Consider the following 23,399-nt stretch of genomic DNA (forward strand, 5'->3'; position numbering starts at 1 on the left):
CACCGGAAAATAACGCGACTGCGCTGCCAGCTTTACGCTAAACTCAGCGACGCAGCAGCAGTGACAGACGTTTTACTCTTCAACACTTCCTCTGAAACGAGGACTAAAAGTCGACCTGTGCTGTCTGACAACAGCCTCAGCAGTGTTCTCTGGGTTTTTACAGTTAAGTCAACTTCAATGTATTCATTGCTTACTTTGTTAATTGCTTTGTTTTACGAAATATATGTCAAAAAATACATTTAAAAGCTGTTTAAAGCCATGTCAATACTGTTTTAGTGCATCCAGATGTGATTGTTACCTTTACAGTCAGATGATGTAACACTCTGGTCTGTTTTGCATCTTTTTTCACACCCTAGTTCTTTGGGATTTGCTTCCGCGTTTATTTCCCAGCAATCCACCTTTAGGTGTGTGCGGGTGTGTGCGCGCGTGTGCGTGCGTGTACACGTGTAAGTGTGTGTGTACGCGCGTGTGTGTGTGTGTGTGTGTGTGTGTGTGTGTGTGTGTGTGTGCCATTGTACATACTGTAAAAATGTGCTAAATGGTTGACAAGGTAACAAATGGTGACATTTAAACTATTCACACTGAGAGAGAGAGAGTGACCACAATCACAGCTGATAACATTGTCTTATGACATTTCCTAACATGGTGTTTGTGTGCGTCCTCTCCCGTCAGACATGTCTGTGTTTGAACACTGCTCCATTCTTCTGGAGCTGAAGACTTTGCCCTTCAAGGAGAAGCAGAAGCTGAAATCAGCGGTAACGCAGAACGGAGGCGACATCTCCTATGTGGTCAATAAACAGGTCAGAGGATCGGGATCATCACCCACGTCTGTTATTAAAAACTGAATATATATATATATATCATCCCAGTGGTCCAGTGTTCATGCACAGTCACAAAAATCACAACTTTTTTCCCACAGTGCACTCTGATAGTGACCAGTGATGTGGCCAACCTGAGCTCCAACCGGCTGCGTGGCATCCAGAGGTACCAGACGCCCGTGGTCGGGGTGGCCTACGTGTACGGCTGTCTGGAGAGAGGTGTTCTTCTGCCTGTGGACGACTACAAGCTGGATGCCTCCTCTCCTTCTGCCTCCTCTTCACCTCCTCTTCCTCCCTCCAAACCCACACCAGCGCCGATCACACATCAAGGTATTGTCCTTATGAACAGTAATCGTCTCCTACAAGCTCTTAGATATCAATGAATATTAAGCAGATTTTATGTACGCAACAAATACAGAATGTACACTTAAAGCAGGACTGAATGCTGCACATTGTTGCACTTCTTTTATATTTCATGTGGACATGAATTATTATGTTGTTATGACATAAATAAACTCATCAGCCCACTTTCATCAGGTCCACGTGAAGTAAAAAATCTAATCGTGTGCTTTACTGTCTGTATTCAACACTGCGTGATGTTCTGTGTTAAATATCAAGTCTTCTAAACATGCTTTAAGAACAAACCTTATACTATTAATAATAACTTTATTTATACAGCACCTTTAACAGAGTTTACAAAGCAGCAAATGTGATGCAATAACACAACAGGAAGCTAAACAAAGCGAGACTAAGGTACGAGTTAAACCGATAAAATGGTACAATTGATGAAACATAAAAACAATTAATACGATACAAATAAATAATTAAAAAAATAATAATAATCTTTTTTTTTTAAATATAAATAAATGTATATATATAAAAAAAATTAAATAATTTAGTTAAATAAAAAAGGAATATCAACAAAAAAAAGCATATGACATCCTCTGTACAACGCGTCCACCGTTGTACAGAGTGAATTTGTCACGTTTCTCGAGTAAATAGAAGAAGAATATAGTAGTTAGCATTAGTAGCAATAGCTGCTATGCTTGGAAAGGCAGAGACAAGTAAACTTACCGGAATCCAAAGGAAAGAACGTCACGTATGCTGGTAAACAACACAAAACTGCAGGGGGGACCGGGGGGTTATGCAAATGAGAATGTAATGGACCCCGTGCATGTGACCCCCTGGAACCAGGTCTGAATGCTGTGCAGACACAACACACCAATAAATGCCTTGCTTCAGAGTTAGGGATTCATTTTGTGGATTCTTGCTTTGAAAGAAGACGTACTGCATATGTATTGATCCCTGTTGGACAATAATGTATTGTAACTGCTGCAGCACAATGGAAAACTCATCTTGATGATGAAGGATGATTAAGTGCAGACGTAACTCAATCAGAAGCAGGACTCCACCCAGTTCCAACACACAGTGACTCAAGATTCCTCTCGGTCTTCTATTAAGTCAGATTATTGCTGTTTTTCGTCTTCCTCTTCTGTTTCGTTGACATGTGGACGTTCTGATTGAAAATACAGCGTAGACTCAGTCAGCAGGTTTGACTACATTGAGGTCAGATAAAGGGCGTGTTTGTTTCTTTGTTGCACATTCGGACTTTCTTCAGAGCTAATCACACAGCATGTGTGTGTACTCAGGTTTAAATGCATACCAGAGCTAATGCAGAAGGAGTGGTACGAGGTGTGTCTCTTTTTAATGCGTATCTGTTCTGTCTTGTAGCGTTCAAAGTACCAGCTGCCGAGCCGGCCAAATGCCCGACCACAGGCCCAACCACAGGCCCGACCACAGGCCCGACCACAGGCCCGACCACAGGCCCGACCACAGGCCCGACCACAGGCCCAACCACAGGCCCGACCAAAGGCCCGACCAAGCCCGTGGACTCTGTCCCTGGCCTGAGTCAGAGGGCAGAGAGTGGAAACGTGCTGGAAAAGTGCAGGTGTGAACAAACGAAGGGTCATTCTCATGTTAGCCTGGGGGGGGTTAGTGAAGAGGGGGGACGATGGCATACAGTAGAATATGATCCAGCTGATCGGTAGCCCGTCTATAATTTAGAATTCTCTGCTGCTTCAGTCAAAGACTCAAAGGGTTATAGTCACAGTCAGGGAACGCCTTGTCCGCCCATAAAGAACCACTTTGCTTCCTTTAAATCTCAATGTTGTACATTGGAAGCTGAAGTTGCCATTGATCACATATCTGAAGAAAACACCAGAAGAGTTTATAAACTAAGTCAACATTTAATATAAAGTTACATTGATCTTTGCATTTTTTTTGTTATCAATTGTTTTATTTCACAGAATTTACACAGAAACTGATTCTGATCTTCCGACGTATCCGGATCATTTCCAAGTGGCGAAGTATTCAATCTTTGAAAAGGTAACGCTGCAATTTATCTTGAGCTTTCCTACCACTGCTACTCCAGTAGTGCTATAATAATAATAATTATTATTATTAATGATATGCATTTGTCTGAAGATAAGCAGCAACACGTGGTGTGTGCTGGAGCTGCAGAGTCACAAAGGAGAGAAAGGATGGAAGTACCGTGTGGTCAAGTACTGGAAGGACGACGTATCAACCGAGGTATGAAGTCTTCTGTCTGTTACTGCACGTCAGCTCGCACAGGAGTCTATTTCTTACTTGTTAGAAATTAGGTATTATATGAATCATTGTTGAGAGCTTGATATTGAACAGAAAAAGTCATTTCAGTCCCCACTGTCCTCCATCAGAGGAACAACAAATCAAAATGTGCGACTCAAGTTCAAGCAGCAGAATAACTTGCACTTCACGAAACCTTGAAGATCCCCCGCCTGTGTTTGTGCCAACAGAAGGCGGCGGTGAGGGACACGCTGGTGTTTCCGTCCACCTCAGAAGAAGCTCTGGAGGTGTTCAAGTCCCTGAGAGAGACCCTGACGGCTGCCGGTCTGCAGCTGAGGACCAACACGCCTCCACAAGCCCCCCACCTGGGCTCCGCCCCCCTCCAGCAGGTCCGACACACTCGATGCACTCTTACTTAAAGCAGGTTTACACATTTTACTGACGAGAAACAAAAAGCTGCAGGTAACTATGAGAAGGATTCCATACTGTAACGAAGAGTGCAGCCATTAGTTAGCGTTGTAGTTTTTAGCGTGATTGCATGATTTTATCACGCAAGAGGCTGTATTTTCCTTTAAACCTGGACATACAGGACCAGCATGTGGTGGACATGTGTACGTTGTGGCTTTCAGACCTGTAGTTAAGCTCAGCAGAAGCCTAGAGGGGAGAACTTTATTCCAACGCACTGCAATAAACATCCAGAATAGCTTCAAAGTGCATCACTTACTTGCTGAGTCGGGTTGATTTGAAGGTTTAGTTTGGTTTGCAGCACTATAATGAATGAATGAATTAGAGGAATGGGCAGTGAGTTACGCTTGTAACAATATAAAGAAACTATGAGTATTCAAAACCTTAATTTAGCATTTAAAAAACAACAAACTTAAAACAATGTCCTCTTGTCCTCTCGCCGTCCTCAAGTCATTCACTTGAGTCTGCTTCTAAATGGCTCCTGCAGGTGTTTCCCACAGACATCAACAGCATCCTATTTAGCAGGATTCTGAGCCAGACTTTGTGTCGTTGTGATGTCTGAAGTCAGTAGGTCCGTTCAGCTGAGTCTGATGAGCTGATCAGTTGATTTTCATCATGTGCCTTGTTTTAACCCGGCAGCTGCTGCTGGAGGAGAAGCTGAACACGGGAAGCTTATCACAGGAAGTGGGCGTGTTTGTGGAGCTGCTGTGGACCGAGGCTCTGGGTCTCCTCAACAACGTCCTCCGAGTTCCGATCGACAAGCTCAGCCTCAACGATGTACGTTTTCTCTTTCGATCGTTCCGCTAAATGTCAGTCTGCTGCCAATTTATTGAAAGCAACGTCTGCTGTTCTGTTGTTTCCTCTTCCAGGAAAGACGGTCTAACCGTGTGTGTGTGTGTGTGTGTGTGTGTGTGTGTGTGTGTGTGTGTGTGTGTGTGTGTGTGTGTGTGTGTGTGTGTGTGTGTGTGTGTTGTAGGTGAGCAGGGCGGACGGCTTGTTGCTCCTGGCTCAGAGGAAGTTCAGGGAGAACGATCATGCCGCGGCCGGGATTCTCCTTGACGAGGTTTACACGCTGCTGCTGCACGTCGTGCCCTTCCAACATCCTCCCACTGCCAAGCTCATCTCTCAGAAACTGGACCTCTGTCAGGTAACGCTGAACTTACACACATGTACCAACATCAACACACACACGGCCATAAAGAACCAAACAATCACGCTTTGAAAGGTCTTTTCATGCATACATACATGCTGCATACAACACCCACACTGTGTCGATGGAAACTATTGTCCCATATTGCAATCCTTACCTTCTTTTAAAAAAGCAATTTGACATCAATTTAACAGCGTTACGTTGTTACGGTGTCGTTTTAAAGTTGCAGTTTGATTGACGCACATATTGTTTAATATAGAGATATTTTTGATAAACTAACTGTAAAAACATTTACCAAGACAAGTAGTATATACAGTACACACAAGTAGTATATGCAGTACACACATTAGCACCTAGTATGGTGTGTCTGATAAAAACTAAGATATTATTACGTCACCATATTGTTTGTGATATTCATCATGTTTTCTGTTCAGTTGAGGGATTCCATGTTCTATTTTTACAGTTTAATCACAAAATATCGATAGACAACACAGTCAATGCAAGCAATTGATCTTTTGATCCTGCACATACACTCTGAAAGACACGGCATGAGCACACATCCATAAACCCAACTCACTGCTGTGCCTTGTGTGTATATCCAGCTTAACACGAACACGATCAATTTCTCTCTTCGTCCAGTTAATCCGAGATGTTCTGAACGTGAGCGAGATGACCCTGAGCAGCCCCGTGCCTTCCTCTCTGGGGAAGTACCGCGCTCTGAGGTGCAGCATCGAGACCGTTCCCCCCGACACCGCCGAGTTTCAGGCCGTGACCGCCCTGCTTCAGGACAGGTAGCGTACCGCCTCAGACGCTGCCTTGTGTCTAACATCCTAACTGCAGTGATGGAGTGTTTCTAAACCTCAAACGCAGACACGTCTCGTCACAAAACCCGTTATTTGTGTTCTTATTTAAGGCCAAAATATGAGCTTTATCACACAATCTAACAGTGAGTCTCATTCTCCTGGTTCTTCCATTTATTCGTATGAAACGGACGTCGACCGCAGAGAGGAGTAACGTAATGGAAAAGGGGGATTCTGGCACTTCAAATGTGTTTTTTTTAGTCAAAAGTCAGACAGAATGTGCTATAATTGAACCATATCTCAGTTTACATTGTCTAACAGATAAATCTGTGAGGAGGGTTTGGATTTACAGCTAATAAAAAACCCAGATGTAAAACATAGCCGGTTTTAAACGACTCTTCTAGTGGTTTTATAAATCCAACTTGCAGCCAAACAAACTTCATGAAGTTACATCTACAACTGTAGAATTCTAGACACTAACACTTTGGCCAAATTCTAATAAAAGGCCCAGTAAATGTCCAGAGAGTTGAATCTTAATTAGCCTTTTTCTCTCCTCAAGACAAACAGAATTCAAATAGTACGATGTTCAACAAAGGCTTTATACAAAGTAACAGTGAGAAGTAGTCTATAAATAAGCAAATAAACTAGAAAGTTGAACTCAGTAAAGTGCAGATCTTTGCCAGGCATGTCTGCAATGACCACTGCTGTGTTGATTAAATGAATACGACCGACAGTTTAATTGAGACCAATGGCCTGAAAGGCTTCGTAAAACACATCTTCAATCAAACTCTAGAACAAGCGGCGACGTACGCAGACAAAGCGGCTTGAAGTCGTTGTGTGAGACACAAACAATCTTGCCAAAAACTAAATTAAACTCACCAAGCTGTCTGTATCAGCTAGGTAATTAGCAGCATGTGTACTGGTGGTTTTCCTTTTTATTGTTCGCCGAACAAACCGGTCCAAAAGACGTAAGAGTAGTGGCTGGAGGTCGGCGATGCACTCAGCAGATTAAGAGCAGTGAGCGAGGAGTCATCAGCAGGTGAGTCGAGAGGTCCTTGAGCATGCAGCCATAACTGGGCACACAAAATATTATGCAGTTTGCTGCAACAGAATGCGAGATTAGCCGTGAACAGACACTGCACACACTCGCTCACAGACGCACACAAGGCCGCACGCACACACCTGACCGATTGCATGATCCACCTGGCGGAGAGCATAATGAATAGTGAGCAGGTACGGAGGTCAACAGCTTTTAAAGTGTGTTTTTGTGCATTTTTAAATTTCATTGAAGGCCCGAAGTGTCCATCCATCCATAAACGCCCTATAAATATTTTTAAATATATGAATATGTTTTCAGGTGAGTGTGGCATCTCGTTTCCCCACGTTCACATCCTGTGCTTCCTTGTGCAGGAGGGTGCAGGTCCGACAGGTTCTGCGTGTCAGCAGAGGGGTGGAGCTTCAGACGTTCAAGAGCGAGGTCGGGAACATTAAGCCCCTCCTGCATTCCTCCAGCCCCAGCAACTTTGTGGGAGTCCTGTCTCGGTGAGATCACACACACACACACACACACACACACACACAAAATACTTTCATGATAAAGTTATATAGACTTCTGGGGTCATGAGCTTCCCAACGTCCTCCTTCAGCGTTTATGGATAAATAAAGTTTGAGACAAAAGTGCAAAGATACAAATCTGTTGATGAACTGTTGATATATGTATGCATATATATTACTTAGTGATGTGATAGGACAGCACAATGCAGGTCTACTGTACATCTTCAATTGAACAATTAAGAAATCTGACTTGGACTTTTATTTTGAAACTCTCTCTTTCAGTGGTCTGCTGCTGCCCCGTGTTGGAGTGGAGCATCATGGGATCGAGAGGACAGACGTCGGTAATCTGGGCAGTGGAATCTACTTCAGCGATGCCATCAGGTTAGTAGAAAATCTGAAGTTGACGAGGTTTATTCAGTTTGTTTTTTTACTTATAAATCCATTTTTAAGAAAGGTGCTGTTGCTCCAGTGAACCTTTCGTTCTCCGTCCACAGCACCTGTCTGAAATACTCCAAGCCCAGTGAGACGGACGGCTCTCGGCTGCTGTTGGTGTGCGATGTGGCGTTGGGACGCTGCAGGGACGTGTACAAGAGAGACGTCACTCTGACCCGGGCCCCCGAGGGACACCACAGCGCGCACGGGGTCCACCGCACCCGCAACGCGCCCTCTGAGTTTGATGTAGGAGAGTTAGCTTGTGAATGTGGATAGAAAGATAAAGAGACAGATTGTCATTGCTGGTTCACTTTCGATGCTCCAATGTGCAAAATTAAGACTTTTAACTTATGTTAAACGTCTGTACAGCTGAAATATATATAATTCTTGCTCCTAAGGGCTGTGTTACTCAAAGTAGATTCTATTTGAATGACTTTATATATTGATTGTTAGTGAAAACTATCTCGTGTGTACGTTTCCTTACTTAATTCCTTAATGCCGTCACTTTTGGGACTTTTCTGTCAAACTTATTGTGATAATATTGAACATTTCTGAGCCCTCACACATCTGTCCGTCTGTGCACTCTTAACCTTTCTAACTGTTCTCAGGACGATGAGTACGTGGTGTACAGTCCCGATCAGGTGAAGCTGAAGTACGTGGTTCAGTTCAGCATCGAGGGAGACCAACTGAAGGAGTTCAGTCCTGCCGTCGACACCTCAGCTGAGCCGGCTCCGCCCTCTTCTGACCGAGGTGAGCGCTGGATTACTGCAGAATATGAAAAATGTACAGATCTCGTCGGGGTTCGTTTAAAAACGCACTTCATTGTTTTGTGACGATTGTCGTGTTTTCTTTTCAGTTGATTAAAACATGATTGAAACGATGTCTTCTTTGGGCTCCTAAAGCAGCTTAACCCAGTTTGATAAACTCAATAAATTGTGTTGTTATGAAAAGAATGTCAAACAATCTCCGCAGTATTTTTGGGTCTTCTGTTTAAATAATATTATATATATATATATATTGTATTATTTGCCTTTAAATCCAGGATGCGACAAACAGTATAGTTTAACATCTATCATTTGAAACTAGTTGTAAACAGAATGTGTTTCTGCACAGATTTTAAAGTCGCTGTAATACATATTAATATTAATTAATAAACTTAATCAGGACTGTCATCACCAGAGGTGGTGTTTCATCACATTTCCATCCAGAAATAACTTGACTGCTAGTGTTCCTGTTAGTCTGCAGGTCTGTAAGTGTTTAAAATGATGTAGACGTGAAGTCTTAAAGGATGTTGATTCCATAAAGCATCTGTTATGTCCACAGTATTCATTGAGCGTAAAGGTATTGTGTCTAGTGGTCTATAAATCATTTGTATGTGTTTTATGAGGGAGAATTACTGCAGTTATAAAGAAACTGTTTTATTTAGTTGTTATTTGCTGAACTTCACTTTGATATTGTGTGTGTGTGTGTGTGTGTGTGTGTGTGTGTGTGTGTGTGTGTGTGTGTGTGTGTGTGTGTGTGTGTGTAGGTCGGGGGTTGACGATGGAGGATGACGAGGTTGAAAGCATTAAAAACCCGCTGGCGGACGTGAAGGCCGGCCTGTTGGACAGCTCTGGGCAGCAGCTCCCTCTGCAGGCCGTCCACGTGAAGTGCAAACTGATGGATCTGCTTTCTCAGGTGAAGACGCAGCTTTTCTGTCAGCTCGATGGCCGATTAAAGGTCTTTAACTGACTGCTGAGTTCACTGGCTCATGTCTAAAACAAAGCACTGCCATCTGTCTTCTATTCTGTCCTTTTTAGGTCATCATCTTCCAAAAATACAGCAACCGGAGCTCTGTGCCCATTGAGGCCAAGTATGTCTTCCCGTTGGACGATTGTGCAGCAGTCTGTGGATTTGAAGCTTTCATCAATGGGAAACATGTGGTGGGACAGGTAACCCATCTAAACTCTTATCACAGACTGTTGATCGATGATCTAACATGTCGATTCATCAGAATATCATTTCTGTATTATTCATATTTATGTACAGCAGTTTGCTGAGCTTTTAATGTAAATGTTGCTTCTGTAAAATGGAAAAGTTAATATGGGAGCCCATTACTGCCAGCAAAATAAAATAAAAAATCCACCCAAAAAAAATAAAAAAAATAAATGATCCACCCAAAAAATAAATAATATATATATATCCACCCAGAAAAAAAAAAATGATTTTTAAAAAAAAAAAGTAAAAAAAAAAAAAAAAGATTATGATGTGTTTTTTTTTTTGATAGCAAAAGAGATTAGAAGTGCGCATGCGCTTCAGTGACGATCTCCTCACAGGTCCCTTCATCCCCTCGCCAGTCTTTCCATGAAAATGACATGCAATTCTACATATTAATACTTATAATGATATATAACATCTAACATTTACAAAAGTCACCAGTAATAGTTACCTTGTGTAGAATTGCATGTCGTATTTTTTCCGGCAAAAAAAACACATAATTTTTTTTCAAAATTTCAGTTCAAAATGTCGAATTTATTTTCTGTAGCTGTTGATGTAACGAGGCTCCATTGTCATGTCGCTGCATTCTTCTTCAGACTTGCATCTACAGGAGTTAGTTTATAATCAAATGCACTGATGGTACAATCGTTCCTGTTTCTCCTCGGGCCTGAAAGCCAGCGAGTGATTATAAACGCCTGTAAAGGGTTAAAGTAACATTATGGATTCATTGTGTTTGTGTCTGTTTGGATCTCAGGTGAAGGAGAAAGAGACGGCTCGCAGGGAGTACAAGCAGGCTATCGAGAAAGGCCACGGAGCCTACCTCATGGACCAGGACGCCCCCGTATGTTTGCCCTCTGCTCTCAAACCAAACACTCAAATTCTGAAATATCATAACAGGCAGGCCTACTGCAGCAGACCCGAGAGGCCTTTTGTGTCAAAGACCCAGATGTGTTCTAATGCAGGACTTTTAATTCTGGAACCAGAAGGAGCCCAAAAATATATAGCTCCTCCTCCTCCTTTGCGACTCCTCCTCCTCCTACGCTGGTTGTGACGTCGTTTCTGTGCTCCCTGCAGGACGTGTTCACCATCAGCGTGGGCAACCTGCCGCCCGGCGCGACGGTCCTCATTAAGGTGACCTTTGTGTGCGAGCTGATCGTGAGGGACGGCAGCATTCTCTTCTCTCTGCCCGGCAGCGTGGCTCCGTGGCAGGAGAGCGCAGCGCTCAACCAGACCACGCAGGTGAGGAGAACCCCGGACAGGAGGTCCAATATGAAATATATAATATACTGCTCATTTCTGTCTTGGTCGTGTTCGGGGTTCTGCGTTGAAAGCATGTGAATGTTCTTCTTCTTGTGTGCTCATCAGGTCACCGTGGAGAAGGTGTGTGTGACCGATGAGGCGAGGTGAGCTGCGTTGTGTGTTTTTGATTATTTAAATGCAATCTGCCTCCGTCTTAAGTGCTGTGTATCGTCAGTGGTGTTTAGTTCATCAATGACACTTGTGTTAATCAGTGAATCGTTTGTCCTTCGTGCAGTAGAACGTTTGGATTTCAGAGTGTTTGTGTGCGTCCTTTAGTAATGTGCTGTTTCTCTCCCTCAGAGACTTCACCCTGGACATGTCAGTCGAGATGCCCAATAAGATCACCGACCTGCAGTGCATCACGCACAAAGTCAAGATTAAGGTAATTAGGTGTTTTCGTTATTCATGTGTTTTAGATATTGTTACACGTTTGTCAGATATTTCCTCGGTGTTGATGTTGAAGCTGTTTCTCTTTGAACAGCCTGCACATCTTTAAAAAAATAAGGTATTTCGAAGAATGGGGTTCAACTGTCTTGCTCCCATTTTAGTGCGGATAACAGATCATTTCTTTTAACAGACAAACATAATCTTGTCATGATTTAGAGATACAAGAGATACTGCTTGTTAGAGCTGCAATAAATAAACATACATTTTCTGTGTTTTATCAGAAGTTGTCTGAAAAAACTGCGTAAATAGTTTCAAGTCTTAAAATCTGAGTTCTGGTATCTTAAAATTCAGATTTGTCTTTACGTTGGAGTCAGTGAAACAGTGATTGATAGTTTTACCCATTTGAAAAAACCTGAATCATTACTTGCAAACGTCGTCCCTCATCCTCATGTTTATCCTTTTCTGTGTGTGTGTGTGTGTGTGTGTGTGTGTGTGTGTGTTCACGTAGAGGACGGACTGTAAGGCGGTGGTGAGTGTGCTGCCAGGAGAGGTCATGGGTCAAGACGGTTTCCAGCTGTCGATCACTCTGTCTGAGGTGCACCTGCCCAGGATGTGGGTGGAGAAACACCCTCACAAGGACAGCCAGGTCCGTCTCTACTGTCTTTTTCATCATCTTTTATTTTTGAAAGAGTGCAGAATAATCAGCAACCAAATAAACACAACAAAACTAAACAAATATGTGTACTTAAGTAACTCTGTTTTACCTTTTTTCTTTTTCTTTTTACGACCATCTCTGGCTCTCTCCTTCAGGCCAGCATGTTGGTTTTCTATCCAGACTTTGAAGTCGACTCCACTTCAGCGTCCGATGAAGTCGTCCTGCTGGTGGACGCGTCCGAGTCCATGAAGGGAGAGTCTCTCCGCGTGGCCCGGAGAATCGCCTGGCAGGTCCTCAAAACCCTCGGCTGCAACCTCAGGCTCAATGTCATCTTCTTCGGCACAGGTCAGTTTGATCCGTTTACTATTAAAAGTTCTTGTCATGATAAACGTGACGATTTTGGCATTAATGCTTGAGCATGAGCGTTAATATTATTCCCAGCAGTAAAAGATAATCTCATACCAAAACGTTGAAGTCATCTCTTGATAAACCTGTTAAATCAATGTCTCGTTGCTCGTCATCTCACCCAAATACTTTACAAAAGTAGCGAATGAATCCATTAGTCATCATCTTTCTGCCGTGTTCTTGTCCGTCAGATCACTCAGAAGTGTTCCTGACGGCGCGGCCGCTCGCTGAGGCTCGCCCGGCAGCAGAGCGCTTCATCAAGGTGAGTTCTGTCACATTCTGTCAGACTGTAGTTCGACCTGAAACACGGCGTGTTGTATGTGGAATAATGAGCCGCTTTTAATATTTGATCTTCAGATGCTTTTATTATTATCCTGTGGTTGTTTCATTTGATTAATAAGATTAAGAACAAGTTCAACTTCAGAGCAAGCTGTGCAACATTTTAAACTCTAAAATGTATCAGACCTCAGTTAATATACTATAATATTAAATCAAATTAAATTTTTTTTTTTAAACATTATATTTAGAAGTCAGGTAAGTTTAGTTAATAAGTCATCAAGGAGCTCTAAATTCACAGTTTTAGATGATTTGTACATTTGTGAAATACAGTGTTTTTAATACAGTAAATAATTAAAGAGTGCTTGTTTTTGGGCCCTCAGGTTCAACCTGTGCATATTCATTCTGATCCTGGTGGCTTGAAGGGGGAAATGTTTTCTTTTGCTGCATTCACGTAATGTCTACACAATGGGAATAATAACTTTATTTATATCGAAGCACAGGAAAAACAACCTTATGGGAGTGGTTATTATCCCAATGGTTTCTTTTGTCCAAGAGATGTCTGTAGTTCTTTTAAGTGGAAAATGTAACACATTTTTCTGTCGGAGGCTGACGTGAACGACTTTTCCCCCTCGGCTGCTCTTAATCTCGGTTAGAATGAAGAATAGAGCCTGTGTGTCCTGACAGCTCTGCTCCTCTCCCTCCCACCAGCTCTTCTCTCCAGCAGGGGGCAGCACTGAGCTGTGGCGGCCCCTGAGAGCCCTCAGCCTGCTGCCGCCGTCCCGCGGCGTCAGGAACCTGCTGCTGCTGTCGGACGGCCACGTCCAGAACGCGGAGCTCACCTTGCAGCTGCTCCGAGACAACGCTCGGCACAGCCGCCTCTTCGCCTGCGGCCTCGGGTGAGAACGAGGTCGAGAGGGGTCGTAGGTCACCGCTCTCTGAGCTCTGCTGTCACACACGTTTACATTTTTCAACACGAGCGTTTGTCTACAGTACAATAGGAGCTACTATGGGCTTCTGTTAGATTACGCACAAAGGTGTGTGTTTGAACGTGTTTTGTGGTTTCAGCCCAACAGCCAATCAGCACATGCTGAGAGCCTTGGCCCAGGCGGGGGGCGGAGCCTTTGAATACTTTGACACAAAAACCAAACACAACTGGGCGGAGAAGGTGAGACTGACTGCCTTTTTGATTAATCACAGATAATCATGTAGTATATGCAGATTGTTTATGCACTGATTTGTTAATGGGTTATAATGAAACGAGAGAAGTTATTCGTACTTCATGGAAACCTCCGTTGGTTCTCGTTTTGGCGGCAGGTGGCGTGTCAGGTGAAGCGCATGGCGTCTCCCGGCTGCAGCTCGGTGTCGGTAAAGTGGCAGCAGTTCAACCCAACGGCGCCTCCTCCTGTACAAGCGCCCAAGCAGCTCCATGCTCTGTTCAACGACTGCCACACGCTGGTTTACGGCTTTGTGCCGCACTGCACTCAGGTACGCAGTCTATATGCCTGATGCCAAACCTCTGAATTGCCTTTTTTTTGTATTTTTGTGGGATTGTGTATTAATCTAAATCTCGGTGAAAGCTGCAAATAACTATTATTTTATCTGTCAATTTCTTTTCTTCAATCATTTGTTTAGTCTAAAATACCCGAAACTAGCTCGAGGTGACCAATAGTCAAAAACATTAAATTCACAATGATATAAAACACAGTAAAGCAGCAAATTGAAAGGGACATTTTTCCATCTGGATTCTATTTTCCCGTGTTTTTGTGTCTAAGTGACTAATGGGGACAATTTTCTAAAATTGTTCCGGTGTTGAGGGAGAACGCTGCAGACAGCAGCCGCTAGACGGGCTGTAATGTGATCACGACTCCTCACCGTCCATGTACGTCCACTAAGTGTTTGTTTCTGCCACTGACGGCTCAGATTGTTATTGTAAGTGTCTGACAACACGATGGAAAGAACCCAACAGAGAAATCAAACCCTTTTTCTTTGATTCCATTTCTCCTGATCATTTGATATTCAGTCGTGACATTTAACATCTTTTAAAAAGCTACACTGTCTAACACCGACTGTCCTCTCTCCAACTCTCACTCACGATTCCACGGCTGTCTTCGTCACATGACACAATAACAAAGCTTTCCTTTGAAAAAGCTACAAACCAGGAAGCTAATATTTGGCTTTTTTAAATTAATTTTTTAAGAATGACTCAAGTGATTGTTTCTTCACACAGGCCACCCTGCTGGGAAATCTGAGCGGTCAGGAGCTCAAAACCATGGTGTCAACCAGTGAGCTGCAGAAGACCAGGGGCACAGTAAGAACACACACACACACACACACACACACACACACACACTCACTCCGCAGTCTCAACACCATCTGCTGTAAATGTTAATCTTTCTATTTGCACAATCATTTCAAACACTGATATTACACATATTGAAATGATATGTGTTTATTGTTTGTATTCTATTCTTATTTAAACATTTTGCACATCTGTTTATATGTTTTCAGTATGTGTAGCGTGGAGGGGGCAAACCTGTGTCGTATAATGACTATAAGGGTGTGTGTGTGTGTGTGTGTGTGTGTGTGTGTGTGTGTGTGTGTGTGTGTGTGTTCAGTTTCTTCACAAGCTGACAGCGAGGGCCCTCATCAGGGATTACGAAGACGGAAGCCTGGATAGCAATGAAGCTGAACATGAGGTGTGTGTGCAGCGTTTCCCGTACATTGATTTATTTTGTGCCTGTTTTGGAACGCGTGCCGGTCCGGATCAGGTCCCGGAAGCAGCTAGGGATGTGTTACAAAAATAATAAATACATACAGTTGTTTGGTGGAAGATGACCGGTTTAACTTCCTAACAAATGTACGTTGAAGTACCTGGGATTTATTGCTTTACTTTTGTTTTTAACTGTGCTATCAAATTGGTATTGAGAATCGGGGAATTTCACCGGTATTGGTATCGACTGCTGCGTTTCTGGCAAGTCTACCTCAATAGAATCTAATTATGTGGGAAAGCGTGAGTGTGTGAGCTCCACGTGCTGACCTGTAATTCTTTTTGCTTTTCCAGGGGAAGAAAGCGGAGTTGAAGCACTTCATCATCGAGTTAAGCAAAGAGTTCTCCATCCTGTCTCAGTTCACCAGCTTCGTGGCCATCGAGGAAAGGGTTTGTCACATTTATACTGTTATTTGTAGTGATTACCACCCACTCGCCTCTCTCTACACCCTGGACTTCATTTGTTTTGTAGCTCCCAAGTTACCAAAAACAAAACTCCATCCACCTTGTTTTTAGGACTCTAAACAAACCGAGGAGGGCTTCACAGACATCCCCAAGTTGATCTCAGAGGAAGACGTGGACTTCCTCCCCTACATCAGCTGGATTTCTCCTCCGCATATTGCAGAGAAAGAGTCTACGGAGGAGGATGAGGACGAGTCTATGGAGGAGGATGGGGAAGAGTCTATGGAGGAGGATGAGGACGAGTCTATGGAGGAGGATGAGTCTATGGCGGAGGAATGCCTACAGTCTATACGGGTAACCAGTGGCGGGCTGTGCATTTTATACCTGGGCCTTCACTGCTGAAATACCACCTTATAACCACATGATGGCGCCACAGCTAGGGTTATTATTCGTTTCTTGGGCTGTAACTATATAACGTTACGTATTCGTATTAAACCGTGCGGTACGAGGCTTACAAACCGAAACAATACGTTTGAATAATACTAGTGCATTTGGAAAATACAGAAGCTTAAATTGTAGGAAATATAATGTTTTCTGGGCTCACTAGGAGACAGCGGTCTGTGTGACCTCTGAACCGGAACAAAAAACAGCTGATGCCCCGCAAGTGTTCCGGGAGGCTAGGCTAACTAGCTTAACGGAAAAACAACAGCAGCAACACGCATTCTGCTACACACTCAAGGGCCATTCAGATATTAGATGTAAAAAAATGAACCAGTTGACTTACCAAATGCTGATCACATCCTCTTTTCTTTGTTGACAAAGATTAATCCCACAGTTAAATCCCAACACACAAATACGTTTCTCCTCCTTCAGCCATTGAGTGCTAAAAAACAAAGCTAGGTAAAAAAAAATGTAAAGTCTACACCAAGCAAAAGGCAAAAAATATCATAATTTCATTCATATCTTTCAATATGAACTCTTACGACTCCAACTAAGCCTCTGCTGTAAGTTTCGTTTCACGACAGTCACGTGCTCGCCCACTGACCAATCGCAGCACAGAATCTCACTGCAGCGCTGCTGCTAATGCTGACGTAGCTGTAGGCCTGCAGGCCGCTCTGGTGCGTCTAAGATTCTCAAACTAAAGATCTGATTGGTTGAAGACTATGACAATCAACAATATCGTCCCCATTCAGTTAAACTGCACATGGAGGCACTGGTGAGTCTGCAGGCCTGGGGCCTCTCTTCTACCTAGAGACACAGAGGTGAAATCTGATTGGATGAAAGCTCTACTTAAAACAAGCTGCACTGGAAGCAGAGCAACTGAGGAACACAGTAGCTGTGCAATGAGAAAATAAGATAATGGAAATTATATGATACACACATGTAGTGTATTTAAGAAAAATTATTAAATTATAAAATAGCTATAACTTAGTGATTCTGTTTAGGCCAGCAGAGAAGGCTTTGCAGGCCCTGACGGCCCACCACTGATGGTAACACACACTGTACAGTGTAATGATGGGGGAAAGGAAAGCGCATGTCGTGTTGTGATTTACTAATTGTCACTCTTATAATCTGCATTTGTCTCTCTGTTATAGGGAGACGATGATGATGACTGGGGAGAATGTGCTGAGGATAGGTCTTTTTCCCTGATGGTAATGTCACACTGTGTATTGTGTATTCATTGGGGAAAGGATGTTTTGTTGTTGTGATTTACTAATTGTCCTTCTGTTGTGCTGTGCTCGTCTCTTTGTTCTGTTGTAGGACTCGTCCGTTCGTCAGATGAGGAATCAAACAGTCTCTCCAAGTTATTCTCCCACGGTTAGTCACAAACTGCTGTTGCACATTTTCTATTATGTGGGGGGGGACGACGACAATAAAGCAGCTTTTTAAAAAAAAATTATGCAAAAATAATGAACACATAATAGGTTAATAAATCCTAAATTAGCATCACATATCCTGTGGCATCATACACGTGTTATTGTTGACGCAGGACAACGCTCTACTCATTTGCTACAGTGTGTTGAAGTTATTGATAATACTTCCTCAATTCTTCCCGCATGTGCGTCACAAATATATACAAATTAATGTGACGGCAGAGTCACATTACGTTTGCTTGAATTTATGGCAAAACCAACTTATCTGTGTGGAAAAGCTAGTTATGTTTTAATTTAGTGAGCAGAAAATAGACTGAGTTATTTATATGTTTTCTTTATTTCTCCTTTTTTGTAGAGTGCATCTTCCTTATCTCTTCCTTACCTCAAGTCATCTCTTAGAAAGTCGGAAAGCAGACTGGAGAGTGATGAGGTCCCGTGGGCTGAGACTGGTTTCGGAGCTCCTTTTCTTTCTGCAAAATTTGACATGCCTCCCCCTGGGAGTGCTCCCCCTCCCCCTCCTCCCCCTCCTCCTCCAAAAGGGCGACCTGGGCGGCCTGGAGAGGCAAATTTGGGGGCGGCCTGGAGAGGCAAATGTTTTGCCTCTCCAGGCCCTCCACCTCCCCCTCTTTTACAACATTCTTTAGGCGTCTCCAGCCATCCTCCTGCTCCTCCTCCTCCTCCTTGCCCAGATGGTCCTCCATCCATATCGCCCAAACGTAGTCGTTCTGCCGCGTTAGGTCTGTCCTTTGGTTCAGTAAGCTTCGGGCCACAACGTATCAATCAAGCAGAAAGTTCTGCTGTATTCGGTTCAGCAGAAACGTTCCCTTTCTGCGGCTCAATGGGAGGTATTGGAACTCTCCAGATTGCATCAAGGCCTCAGTCTTATAGCGGGATAGAAAGAGGAGGGAGTTCATTGAGCTCTATGGAACATCCTGAACCTGCTCCTCTCACAGTGCGGCGTGAACGTATGACCAGGTCACTACGTCGGCACACAGACGAAGTGTCTTCAGACTCGCTGCCCACAGATAGTATCCTGACATCCGCAGACTCCATGTTCGGCTATCAACAACAACAGTCGGGTATTATTACGGACAAAAGTCTGTTCTCTCAACTCAAACAGAGTACACAAGAAGCACGTCCGATCCCCGCTCAACAACTGTCAGGTTTTAGTTTCGGTGGCTCTCTGCCTCAAACCCAATCCCTTAAACATCATCCGAGGTACGGTAGCGCTGCATTTACACCTCCTCTAGAAACTGATTTCTCATCAATGTCAGGGATGGCTTCAAAGAAGTCACGAGTTAAGCCCCAGAGTCACCGTGCACTTGTTGGAAAAGTGAGTGACTCTGGTTATCTGGAGAATCTTTTACTTCGGGTTCATCAACCTCCAGTAAGGCCGGACGCAGAACAAGCGGTACCTGCGTCAGGACGTTTCAAACGTCGCTCTCTGCTGTGAGTCCCAAGTATTTTACTTTAAAGAGTAAAAAAAAAAATACTGATAATAATTCTTGTAAAACTAAAATATTTGGTTGAATGAAAACAGGCTACATCCTGTGCATGGTAACTGAAAGTTATTTGTGTAAACCCTGTATGTTTGTATGTGATTCTGTGTGTTCATGTCTGGATGCATGCGTGTGCTTTAATATGCTGTGAACGTGTTGATTTCAGGAGAACGTCATCGGATCTTGAAGGGCTGCAGCTCCAATGGACAAAGATCTTCCAGATGCAACATTCGGTAAGATAAGCACAATAAATGAACGTGTGCTGGTGCACTCGTGTGGCTAAATTCAACGTTAGCTTTTCCTGCAGCACAGTCGGCTATAAGTAAGGTTTATCACATACAGAAGCAGGTGTTTTGCTTCTTTTTTAGACACATTCAGTGCCACATCATACACCGTGGTGGAAGAAATATTCAGATACTGTACTCAAGTAAAAGTACTAATACCACACTGTGAGAATACACCACTACAAGTAAAAGTCCTTTATTCAAAACTAGAGCTGTCCTCCACCAAAGACGTTCTAAGTCGATTAACGTTCATACGATTACTTGACTTGACTCACTGAACGAGAAAGTTGAATAAAAGGGAAATACTCAAGTACTGAACAGTACAGTAAATGTATCACTCATACTGTAACATGTTGCAATACATTGTATTCATTTAGCAGATGCTTCATTGGGGAAGTAATCGTGTGTGTGTGTGTGTGTGTGTGTGTGTGTGTGTGTGTGTGTGTGTGTGTGTGTGTGTGTGTGTGTGTGTGTGTGTGTGTGTGTGTGTGTGTGTGTGTGTGTGTGTGTGTGTGTGTGTGTGTTGCAGGAGGGCTACTGGGAGTTAACCACAGAGCTGGGTGAACTCATGAATGTCGATGTGGACCTCTTTGCCAACGTGTTCCTGAAAAACAAGGGCATCCAGTCTCTAGGTGAGGACTCTCAGCAACTGGTTTTGTCATTTCACATCATTTTGACCCGATTCTGAAATCTTCCCGGGACTTTTAGATTGCAGTGAAATTCAAGGCCTCAGAGATTAAAACGGACGGGAGAGACAAAACGCCCCCGAACTGCTTTATGGTTTAGAGCAGGGGTGGCCAACCAGTCAGAGACCAAGAGCCACATTTTTTACTGTGTTACCGCAAAGAGCCACATCATACACATGGGCACACATGAACATCACCCTATCCCTTCCTCACACACACACATACCTTTGCTCAGCCAGATTTATTGTAAATGTCACACACCAATATGATAATGACAGAAATGGACTCCTAAGACCACAGGCCAGTCATTTTCAACAATGAACATTGTGTACACTGTCTCACACAGACAAACTCTCAGTTCAACCAAGTCCACAAACAAAAATATAATAATTAACAATAGTGTTTTTCTTTTACTATGCATGTTACTTAGTGGGACTTCTGGCATTCCTTGCCTTGAACAATCCTCTTCAAATCTGGCTTGTATTCCGTTGTTGCCACTCGAAGCAATTCTTTCACATGGGTGTCAGTCAGAACAGATCGATGCTTTGATTTCACGTGTTTCAGGGTAGAAAACACAGACTCGCAGACGTATGTTGACCCAAACATTGACAGTATCTTAAGCGCAGCCCGTTTGACATTGGGGTATTTTTTCATTAGCACACTTTTCCAGAACTCAATGGTCCCGTCCCTTAAAGCAGGTTTGAGTTGGTCCTCCTCACAAAGATCGATCATCTCCAACTCAGCCGCATCCTCATCTGTGACTAGCGGGGCTTTCAAACAGTCCGTCTCGGCGTTAAATGGGTCGACGAGGAACGTAATCTGTGGCCGCACATGCGCGTTTGACGAAAATACCGTATTTAACTCAAGCGAAGCGAACACGAACATTAAAAAAACACAAATACAAACTTCGATATGAACGTAAGAGCCGCATGAAACCGGGCAAAGAGCCGCATGCGGCTCGGGAGCCGCGGGTTGGCCACCCCTGGTTTAGAGGGTTAAAAAGTCCCGTCATTGTGGCCAGTTTTCATTCTGCTCGTTCTCCTCACTGTCCTTTATAACCGGTAGAGATATCTATATGTGTGTGTGTGTGTGTGTGTGTGTGTGTGTGTGTGTGTGTGTGTGTGTGTGTGTGTGTGTGTGCAGGTGTGAGGGCCCACGCTGACATCCTGAGGCTGGTGGCGACTCTTCTGGTCCTGCAGCTGATGAGGGTGGAGAAGCTGGAGGAGGGCAAACTGCTCCGCACCCTCTTCAGCCCGGACGAGTCCTCTCTGCCCAGGTCTGTCCCAAAACCACACAGACCAGCGTGAAGACACCGACACCAATACATACAAAACCCACTCAAGGCACACACTGCAAACAACGTTCACAACAGGACATGTAGGGACAAAAACAAGTGTGATGTCTCGTGTTTTAATGAAGCTTTACTCACAGGAAGTAGAATTAGAAGGGTTTCCACCAACAGTAGACATAATAAATGAATCATAAACACACAATATGAATCCAGGATCGAGCATAAAGGACTTTTAAAGTAGACTCTGCTGGTTTAAACCTAATGTTCTCATTTGTTGTTTTGTTTGCTTCCAGGCCCGCGCGGTGGGCGGAGGTGAAGCGGGCGGTGGACTGGGTTTGCTGGGCGGACCGTCAGTACCCGTGCGTCTACAGCCGGCTGGAGTTCGGTCTGAGCTGGGAAACCTCCACCCGTCAACTGCTGGGCTTCGAGGGCCTCCCTCCCTTCTCAGCTCTCACGGGTCTGAAGCTGCAGAAGACCGTTCGCCATCTGCTGGTCCTCTAAACAGGCGACAGTGTGAGAAATTCATACCGCTTTGAGGGGGACGAGATTATCTTTTATTTTCACGTTGATGTATGTTTCTTTGGCTGACGTGAAGCACTTTGAACCGTCTTGTCAGTGTGTTTACGTGCTCTTCAATAAGCAGATACAGTCGACTTTCTGCAGTAACGTGATCTTCTACACTTCATGAAGACAAGACACACGATTTCTTTAATCGGGGTAGGGGACTTCTTCCATTTCTGCACCATGTATTCTGATTCTAATCACACGTTTGTGTTAAAGCCTTCAGACAGAGAGAATAATCTCATCCAAAACATTTGACTGTTAGATTGAGACACATTGGGCTGCAACATTATGATCACGATTATTTTAATCAACATTGAGATCACGATTATTTATTGATTTTAGGGGCAAAATATTGTCATCGCACTTTCACAGTTAAATATATTGTGCTGCATTCCTGACAATGTTCTCATATTTGCATCAAAATAATTGCTTCTTCTTGATGCAAAATAAAATTGTACCAAAACTTTTAACCCAAAATGTAGTGAACAGAGCTCTGCTTCCACTTCCCCTGATGCTACATGTCGGCTTATTAACAAATCTTTGCATTAAATAAGACGTAAAATAAGGGTTTTCTTCACCTGAATTCAGTGCATTTTTGTTTTGTTGATGTGATAATGTACCACAGAATATGATATATAAACAAATTGAATATATTAACAGTATGTTTTACTTTTCTACTCTGGACTGTAGCTGCAACACAGAGGAAAGTTTTCATCTGCTAGCTTCATAAAGGACGAGTGTTGCCAACGAGTATCCGCTATAAACACCGTGCATTGTGTCCATAAACCATAAATAAATAATATGCAGCAGACTTTTCTTTTGAGCAGTCGATCATGTTCATCTAAATGTGCAAAAGCCAGAATGGTGATTCATATTTGATTCATTGTGCAGCCCGAATTCACACTGCACTGAACAAGCTGCCACACTAACACAGACAGTACACACATACACACAGGAAGCAGTGCCTTGTATCATTACTACAATCAAAGTAATGTAGTAAATACATGATAGTGGAGAATGTAATGACTGACCTGCTGCGTGTATCAGTGTCGTACGATTAGTAACAGTTTCTCAGAGTGACCTCGTCTCTTGACTGCAGTGAGCTTGTGTGTTTTAAAGGTGCTGCACCAATGAACTGGCCTTGCTTTACATTTATAACTACCTTCTGATTGCTTTATTGTAGGAAATAATGTAAATTAAAAAAATA

General features: G+C 43.4%; 1 protein-coding gene across 1 annotated transcript; it reads left to right on the forward strand.

Moving 5' to 3' along the window:
* Nucleotides 1-50: 50 nt before the first annotated feature.
* Nucleotides 51-23,003, forward strand: parp4 (poly (ADP-ribose) polymerase family, member 4). Its single transcript, XM_079170068.1, has 37 exons — nt 51-162; nt 673-800; nt 920-1,148; nt 2,550-2,766; nt 3,125-3,203; nt 3,303-3,407; nt 3,653-3,811; nt 4,527-4,664; nt 4,864-5,034; nt 5,677-5,828; nt 7,248-7,379; nt 7,674-7,772; nt 7,886-8,069; nt 8,432-8,573; nt 9,352-9,500; nt 9,623-9,754; nt 10,555-10,641; nt 10,875-11,039; nt 11,166-11,203; nt 11,400-11,481; nt 11,995-12,132; nt 12,297-12,486; nt 12,738-12,808; nt 13,534-13,721; nt 13,891-13,990; nt 14,140-14,310; nt 15,053-15,133; nt 15,441-15,521; nt 15,887-15,982; nt 16,109-16,348; nt 17,590-17,646; nt 17,756-17,812; nt 18,224-19,317; nt 19,534-19,600; nt 20,181-20,283; nt 21,481-21,613; nt 21,922-23,003. Exons 2-37 carry the CDS (start codon nt 675-677, stop codon nt 22,127-22,129), a joined length of 5,661 nt encoding a protein of 1,886 aa, XP_079026194.1. The 5' UTR covers nt 51-162; nt 673-674; the 3' UTR covers nt 22,130-23,003.
* The last annotated feature ends 396 nt before the right edge of the window (nt 23,004-23,399 follow it).

Source organism: Pholis gunnellus, assembly GCF_910591455.1.
Source record: "Pholis gunnellus genome assembly, chromosome: 12".
NCBI lineage: Eukaryota > Metazoa > Chordata > Actinopteri > Perciformes > Pholidae > Pholis > Pholis gunnellus.

What these genes read in the sequence shown, in the direction of transcription:
- parp4 (XM_079170068.1), top strand. Translation starts at nt 675, where the DNA reads ATGTCTGTGTTTGAACACTGCTCCATTCTTCTGGAGCTGAAGACTTTG. An exon ending in CCTATGTGGTCAATAAACAG is followed by an intron (nt 801 to 919) that starts GTCAGAGGATCG and finishes TTTTTCCCACAG; the next exon opens with TGCACTCTGATAGTGACCAG. An exon ending in AGCGCCGATCACACATCAAG is followed by an intron (nt 1,149 to 2,549) that starts GTATTGTCCTTA and finishes TCTGTCTTGTAG; the next exon opens with CGTTCAAAGTACCAGCTGCC.